We start from the raw sequence: 8,439 nt of genomic DNA, 5'->3' as shown, positions 1-8,439 counted from the left end.
AACTAAAATTAAAAGCAGTATCATAGACAAATATAATAAACATAATGTTCAGTGAAAGCAGACAGACACACAAACGGTTCATACTCTACTATTCCATTGATATAAATTCAAAATAGGCAAAAACTAAAACATACTTTTGGCAGTCAGCATATTTGTTATACTTGGGCTGGTAGTGACTTTAAGAGGTGATTTGTGTGACACCTGAAATGCCAGCAATGTTTCATTTCTTCATCAAGATACTAGTACCAAGTATGCTCACTTTCTGAAAACACACTGAGCTGATGTTAGGGTTTGTTCCCTTTTCTGTATGTATAAATCAATAAAAAATGTTTTTTTTTTTTAAGTTTGCCAGTGTGGATCAGAGCTCTGAAAGAAAAGTAGAAGATTGTTGCCTTTAAAAAAAAAAAAAAACATTTACTTACTTAATTTGAGAGAGAGAGAGCAGGTGGGTGGGAAGGGCAGAGAGAGAGAGAGAGAGAATTTCAGGTTGACTCCCTGTTGAGCCCAGAGCCCCACACAGGAGGATTCCTACCCAGAGATCAAGACCTGAGCCAAAATCAAGAGTCTGAATTCTTAACCATAGGAGCTACACAGGTGCCCAGGATATTGTTGCCTTTTGTCAGGTGTTAGAAAACCTGACACATTACACATTCTAACACATTACATTTGTTATCATCTGCATTTATTCCTTTGAAAACAAAATAAAATTATGCAAAAACTTTTATTTTTGCTATTTAGCATCAAAAACACTGGGAGTGTGATGAAACAATGGATAGAATACAGAGAAAAACAATATTTGATTTCATTAAAATAGCGCACCCTGACAAATACCATAAGGAGCAAAAATCTGAGAGAAAAGCATGCATAGATTTCAGGTGGCACTGTGTAAATAGATGCAATGACATGGAATTCAGCTTTTCAAAAACAGACAAGATAAAGTTCAAAGAATAAATTCATTACAAAAGGGAAATCATACCTGAAGGAGGGGTTTTTCTCCATGACGGGCTCAAACTCGGCCTTTGGGGACATTAGAGATAAATGACAAAACACAAGGCATTATGATCACATCCCTAAGTGAATCCAAAGCTATTCCGGAAGGTGGCGTTTCCTTCTATTTCTTCCCCAGCGCCATTCGATGTAAATTTGGGAATAATTGGCTTCAAGAACTTGAAGTCGCTGGTCTCAGATCCTCCTCTCAGACACACCTCATACTGGTAGCTCTGGGACAGGGTCCCCGCGCCGCTGACGTCCACCAGGTGGCCCGGAAACGGACCCTCGGGCACCGAGCAGCCGCCCCCCGACGCCGCCCGCCTCCTCCTGCACAGCCGCACCGCCACGAACACCAGCACCGAGAACAGGAAGAGCGACGACACGGACGCCAAGGCCACCACCAGGTAGACGGTGAGCGGGTCGGCGCGGGCCTCGGCCGCCGCCGCGTCCGGCAGCGGCAGGTAGGGCTGCGAGAAGCCGTCCACCAGCAGCACGTGCAGCGTGACGCTGGCCGACAGCGGCGGCTCGCCGTGGTCCCGGACCAGCACCAGCAGCCTGTGCTTGACGGCGTCGCGCTCGCTCAGCGGCCGCGCCGTGCGCACCTCGCCGTTGTGCGCCCACACGCCGAACAGCCCGGGCTCCGTGGCCTTGAGCAGCTGGTACGACAGCCAGGCGTTCTGGCCCGAGTCGCCGTCCACCGCCACCACCTTGGCCACCAGGTAGCCCGCCTCGGCCGCCCGCGGCACCAGCTCGGTGCAGGGCGCCGAGCCGTTCTGCAGCGGGTACAGCACGAACGGCGCGTTGTCGTTGGCGTCCGCCACCAGCACGCGCACCAGCGCCTGGCTGCTGAGCGCCGGCGAGCCGCGGTCGGCCGCGCCCACGCGGAACTCGAACGCCTGCAGCGCCTCGAAATCCAGCGACCTGAGCGCGAACAGCTGCCCGTTGTCCGCGTTGATGGACACCAGCGAGCCCAGCGGCAGCTGCGGGTCGTGGGGCGGCAGCAGCGAGTAGGTGACCTGGGCGTTGGCGCCCGAGTCTCTGTCGGTGGCGCTCACGCTGCCGATGTGCAGGGCGGGGCTGTTGTTCTCGCGGACGCGCAGGGTGTAGGTCGTCTGGCTGAAGGTCGGGGCGTTGTCGTTGACGTCGTTGGTGTCGTTGACGTCACCGTGAGGTTGTGCTGGGTTTTCAGCCTGGGGGTCCCCAGGTCGGTGACGGTGATGGTGATGTTGTATTCGGCCTGGCTCTCTCTGTCCAGTGGTCTTTCCGTAACTAGTGTGTAGAAGTTCTTGAACGTAGGTTTCAGGAGAAAGGGGAGATCGTTCTGGATGGAGCAAACCACCCTACCGTTGTCCCCCGAGTCTGGATCAGAAACACTGAAAACAGCCACTATGGTCTCTGGTGAGTTTTCTGGGGTAGAGCTTGAGAGCGTCGACATGGTAAGTTCAGGGGCATTGTCATTCACATCCACAACCTCTATAGCTACAGTACACTTTCCTGAAAGCCCCCCGCCATCTGTGCCTGCAATTTCCACAGTATAGTATCGAGTTGCCTCGAAATCCAATGCCTTTTTCAAACGAATTTCTCCTGTAATTTCATCTATTACAAATGGTTGAGTAACTTCATCGCCTTGGAAGAGAGTGTAGACTACATTCCCATATGTTCCTGCATCTAAATCTTGGGCAGAGACAGCGACAACCAAGGAGTTTAGGGGGCTGTTTTCGGGGACCTGTACCTCATAGAGCGACTGTAAAAACTGAGGGGCATTATCATTGATGTCCACGACTTCAATACGGACTGCAGTGGTCCCGGACCTGGGCGGAGTCCCACCATCCAGCGCTGTGAGAGTTAAACTGAGCTCAGACTGCTCCTCCCGATCCAGGGATTTGTCCAGCACGAGCTCTGGGTATTTTCGGCCATCTCCGAGATTACGACTGACAACGTGAAAATGGGAGTTGGGGCTGATTGTGTAGTTCTGCACAGTGTTGATACCTATGTCCAAGTCCTGAGCTATTTTCAAAGGAAATATGGTCCCTGGTTGAACACTTTCCGGGATTTTTAGGAGCATTTCCTTGTCTAGGAATTCTGGGGAATGGTCATTTATATCCGTAAGCTGCAGCTCAGCCTGAAAAAACTGCACTGGGTTTTCCAGTAATAACTGGAAATAGAGTATACACGGATCTGTCACCCCACACAGCACCTCCCGGTCTAGTTTTTCATACAGCAGCAAATTCCCGGTTTCTATATCCAGCTGCAAGACCTGTTTGTTTCCTTTGTAATGGATTCGCGCACCCCGAGTAGCTAGCTCCCCAGCCCTGAGCCCCAGGTCTTTTGCCAAGTTGGCCACAAAGGAGCCACTTTCTGTTTCTTCTGGCATGGAATACCTAACTGCATCAGAACCAGACTCCCACAAAAGCAACAATATAGCAAGAAAGATAACTTGCCTTTTCTGTGGCGTTTTTGCTAGCGCAATCTCCATTGTTCAGATCCAATTCAAGAAGGTGCAGTTTCTTCAGCTCTGTATACAGTCAACCCAGATGATTTGGTTGAATAATCTCGATTTATTTACTTCTGACTTGCCCTAGAATAATGTCCTCTCTGAAAATATCTGCCCCTAGATCTTACTAAAATGCTTCCTTCTTTTAGGAAGCACTTATTGTTCTGATTCCCAGCTTAATGGCGTCCGGGATATCCACAGAGCCTTTCATTCATAGCGCTAGCCTGCAGCGCCACCAGGCGTCCTTATTTACTATAGCTATAGTATTTGCCATTTCATTCCAAATTATAACTGGTATACTATCAAAGCCCTTTTAAGTCCTTTTAAGTGCGCCAAATGGTATCTCCAGTTCTCAGGTATTGGAAATTTTTTAAAAGATTTTATTCATTTATTACACACACACACACACACATACACACACACACACACACCCCACAAAGTAGGCAGAGAGGCAGAAAGAGAGAGGGGGAAGCAGGCTCCGCGTGGAGCAGAGAGCCTGATACGGCCCGGATCCTAGGACCGGGAGATCATGACTGGAGCCGAAGGAAGAGGCTAAACCCACTGAGCCACCCAGGTGCCTCAGGTATTGGAAATTCTAAAGAAACATTTGTTAACACTCAGCGCAATAGTACTTTTCAGAATAAACTAAATGACATATTAGTGTTCTTCATAAAATACATTTTAAGAAACTTTCTCTTGCTGTGTTTCTTATTTGATTACATTCAAGAAATAAGTGATAACTGATGTTTAGAAAAGTACAATTTTACAGAAGTTGTTTTTATTTTGAAATATATCAGAAAGGGTACAAGTGATAAGTGTACAACTCAATACATTTTTCAGGAAGTGAACACACTCCTATAAGTAGAAACTAAACTAAAACTAAAATGTTACCAAACCCCTAGAAGCTCCTTTTTCTCTTTGCTTGGTCATTGCTCTCTCCCCTAAAGGTGAGCACGCTTCTATTATCATAGATTTTCCCCCTTTTTTGAACTTTTATACAAATACTTATGTAGTATTTCTCTTTTATTTTTGGCTTCTTTTACTCAACATTATATTTTAAAAATCCATCTGTTATATATTGTCCTAATTTCTCAGTGCTCTATATTTTTCTATTGTTTGGACTACTATTCATCTGCTTTCCAGCTGATGCACATTGGGGTTTTCCAGTTTGGGGATATTTTGGTTAGTGCTGCTACCAACATTCTTGTACATGTCTTTTTGTGTCTATGTGAGCATTTATGTTGACTATATTCCCAGAAGGTAGACTTCTGTGTGTGAAGATGTGCACATATATTTAGCTTTAATAGATTTTGCAAAAAGTTTACAAATGTGGTTTTACTGAAACCAGCAAAAAATGACAGTTCTAGTTGCTCCATGTCCTTGTCAACATTTAATACTGTCTTTTAATTTTAACCACTCTGATGAGTGTGTAATGGTACCATACTGTAACTTTAATTAGCATCTCCCTGATTAGTCAACTTGAGCACTTTTTTCACATGTTTAATGGCCATTAAGGTACATTCTTGTGAAGTACTTGTCTTTTGTCTCTTTCTATTTATGGCATTTGCCTTTTTTCTTATCAATCATTAGAAGTTCCTTATATATTCTGAGTGTAAGTACTTTTTCAGAAGTATGTATTGCAAATATCTTCTCCCATTCTATGGTTTGTTTTTCAGCTCCTTGTGCTATCTTTGATGAACAAAACTTCTATTAGTCTAATTTAACAATATTTTTCATTTATGGTTAGGACTTGTGTTCCCTTTAAACTTTTGCATATATCCCAAGATCATGAAAATATTCTTGTATATTTTTTAAAATCAACTGCTTTATTTTTCACATTTAGAGAAATAATCTTCCTGAATTTGATTTTTTTTCATATAAATGAGATTAGGGTTACATATTTTTTTCAGAAAAATAGCCAAATGGCTTTGCACTATCTATTGAAAAGAAGATCTATTCCCTACTGTTTCTGAAGTGTCATTTTGTTATAAATCAGGTGACCATAGGTCTGTTCAAGACTCTTTCCATTTTTCTCTTCATTTGTCCTGCAATACCATATTATCTTAATAACTGTATCTTTATAATAAGGTTATTATCTGAAAGGTAAATCTTCCACTTTACGAATACTCCACATCTGTGATCCTCTCCAGCCAGAAGTTCTTTGAAACAATGTTGGCCTTGGATGGGGGACGGAGGATGGGGTCATCTGGCTCACACATCCTGCGAATGGCTCCACAGTGTAGGTTTTAAACTGGCTGTTGAACCTGCCAGTCACCTTCTCAACCTGGCCTCATCCATCTGCGTAAACACGTGGTCCTTGGCACCCATGATGCAGTTGCTGGCGGAGCATTTCCACCGTACACACAGGTCCACAAACTTGCCGGCGTCGTTCTGCACGTTGAGAGCAGGCCAGTTGCCACCGCCAGGGGAATGAGCACAGAAAGAAGTCCTCCACTTTTTCTTCAGGTTGGTTTTGGTTCTTATTGTCCCTTTGTATTTCTATATAAACTTTAGATTTGACTTGTCAATTTTCACAAAGAAATCTTCAGAAATTTTGCTTAGGATTTTATGCCATCTATAGATTGCTTAAGGAGAATTGACATATTACCAACATGAGTCTTCCAATTATTGAAAATTATATATCCCTCTACTTTAGATCTTTAACTTTTCTCAATGTTTTATAGCTTTTCAGTATATAAGTCTTGCGTTGTGAGATTTGTTTCTAGATATTTGGTATTTTTAAGCTATTGTAAATGATACTAAAAATCTTAAATTTTATGATCTTTTGTTATCAGAAATACAACTTATATTTGTATGCTACCTTATATCCAGTGGAATTGCCAACTTAATTTATTAATCCTAATCATCAATAGATTATTTGTGACTTTTTATATATACAATCATGTCATTCCAAAAAAAAGACATTCTGAATATTTCTCCCCTTTCAATCATTGTGCCTTTTATTATTTCTTGCCTCATTCCACTGGTAAGGACCTATGGTATAATACTGAAGTGAAATAGTAAGGGCGGGTATCCTTGTCTGATTCTTCTTTTTTTAAGATTTTATTTATTTGACAGACAGTGATCACAAGTAGTCAGAGAGGCAGGCAGAGGGCGAGGGAGAAGCAGGCTCCCTGCTGAGCAGAGAGCTGGATGTGGGGCTTGATCCCAGGACCCTGAGATCATGAACTGAGCCAAAGGCAGAGGCTTAACCCACTGAGCCACCCAGACGCCCTTCCTTGTCTCATTCTTGATAACTAAGGGAAACTCCAATAATTTACCATTAAAGATAATTTTTCCTCTAGGTTTTAAAGTACAGTGTGAATGCTCCCTTCTATTTTCAGTTTGCTAAATACTTTACCATGAATGTGTGCTAAATTTTATCAAAGGACTTTTTCTGTATTCACTGAGATTATCATATTTTTCTTCATCTGTTCATGTGACTAATTATATTAATTTTCAAATATTAAATTGGATTTGCATCCTTAAAATAACATTTTTCTCATAATTATTTCCCTTTTATATATTTCAGAATTTTATTGCTGATATATTTTTAAATTTTTTAAAAATTAATTTATTTTCACCATAACAGTATTCATTATTTTTTCACCACACCCAGTGCTCCATGCAATCCACACCCTCTATAATACCCACCACCTGGTACCCCAACTTCCCACCCCCCCGCCACTTCAAACCCCTCAGATTTTCAGAGTCCATAGTCTCTTATGATTCATCTCCCCTTCCAATTTACCCCAACCCCCTTCTCCTAACACCCCTTATCCTCCATGATATTTGTTATGCTCCACAAATAAATGAAACCATATGATAATTGACTCTCTCTGCTTGACTTATTTGCCGATATTTTGTTTAGAATTTTCCTATCTATATTTATAAATGAGATTGGCCTCTGCTTTTCCTCTCTTATATGTCTTATTCAGGTTTGGATGTTATACCCCTTGAATTTATGCTAGCACCCAAATGCTCTGAGGAACATTTCCAGAATCCTCTGAAAGAGTCTACAAAAACTCGTGCTAGTTCTTCCATAAGTATTTTGGAAGAATTCACTAATGTGAATTGGAGTGTCAAGGTTTCCTTAATAACAAGTTTAATTTACTTAATAGATATGCCTAATCAGTTTTTATATTTCATCTTTTTTCATTTTTAGTATATTGTTTTTTCAAAGATGCTTTCCATTTTATATAAATTGTCAAATTTATTGGCATAAAGTTATTCATAATTTCCCTTTTTATCTTTTTAATGTCTGTGGGACTGGTAGTGACGTTCCTTTTTCATTCCTGATATTGGTAGTTAGTATTTTTTCCCTTCTCGATTAGTTTTACCCAGAGGTCTTGAAATTTATTTATTTATTTATTTTTGAGAGAGAGGGAGGAGGAGAGAGCGAAGGGGCAGAGGGAGAAAGAGAGAAAGAATCTGAAGCAGACTTGAGGCTGAGCACAATGATCCCAAGATCATGACTTGAGCCAAAACCAAGAGTTCGACACTTAACTGACTGAGCCACCCAGGTGCTCTGTAACCGTTTTTAATTGTGTTAATTATTATAAAGAGTCAACTTTCAAGTCTATTGATTTTGTTTTATTTGTCATCTATTTATGTTTATCAATGCTTTCTTCCTCCTTTATTTGTATTTGATTTGTTCTTTTTCTAGCTTCTTCAGAGGAAATCTTGGATTAGTGATTTTTAACCTTTCTTTTCTAACTTGTGCATTTAAAGGTTTTAAATTTCTAAATCATCTTCTGATGTAGCAAATCTTTATTTTTACCTAGTTCAAAATATATGGAAATGTTTGCTATGATATCTTCTTTGACCCATGGATTATATTATCTACTTTTGAAGCATTTGGGAATTTCTTCTTATATTTTTAGTTTAAATTTCATTTTATTTTAAGTAGGCTCTACATCCAGCATGGATCCCAACACAAGGCTTGAACTTACGAC

The 8,439-nt window shown here is 41.5% G+C and overlaps 1 protein-coding gene and 1 pseudogene across 1 annotated transcript; both read right to left on the bottom strand.

Annotated features, from left to right (window-relative positions):
- Nucleotides 1-707: 707 nt before the first annotated feature.
- PCDHB5 (protocadherin beta 5) lies at nt 708-3,680 on the bottom strand. The gene is given in 2 exon segments (XM_059174829.1): nt 708-2,150; nt 2,153-3,680. Coding segments are annotated over 2 exon segments (2,394 nt in total). The 5' UTR covers nt 3,467-3,680; the 3' UTR covers nt 708-1,070.
- A 560-nt stretch (nt 3,681-4,240) lies between these two features.
- On the bottom strand, nt 4,241-6,098 carry LOC131831146 (small ribosomal subunit protein eS21-like; annotated as a pseudogene).
- Nucleotides 6,099-8,439: the final 2,341 nt, after the last annotated feature.

The sequence above is a fragment of the Mustela lutreola genome, chromosome 5 (genome assembly GCF_030435805.1).
Source record: "Mustela lutreola isolate mMusLut2 chromosome 5, mMusLut2.pri, whole genome shotgun sequence".
Lineage (NCBI taxonomy): Eukaryota > Metazoa > Chordata > Mammalia > Carnivora > Mustelidae > Mustela > Mustela lutreola.
The sequence above is the reverse complement of the archived record's forward strand: the minus strand, read 5'-3'. Positions and strand labels throughout refer to the sequence as shown.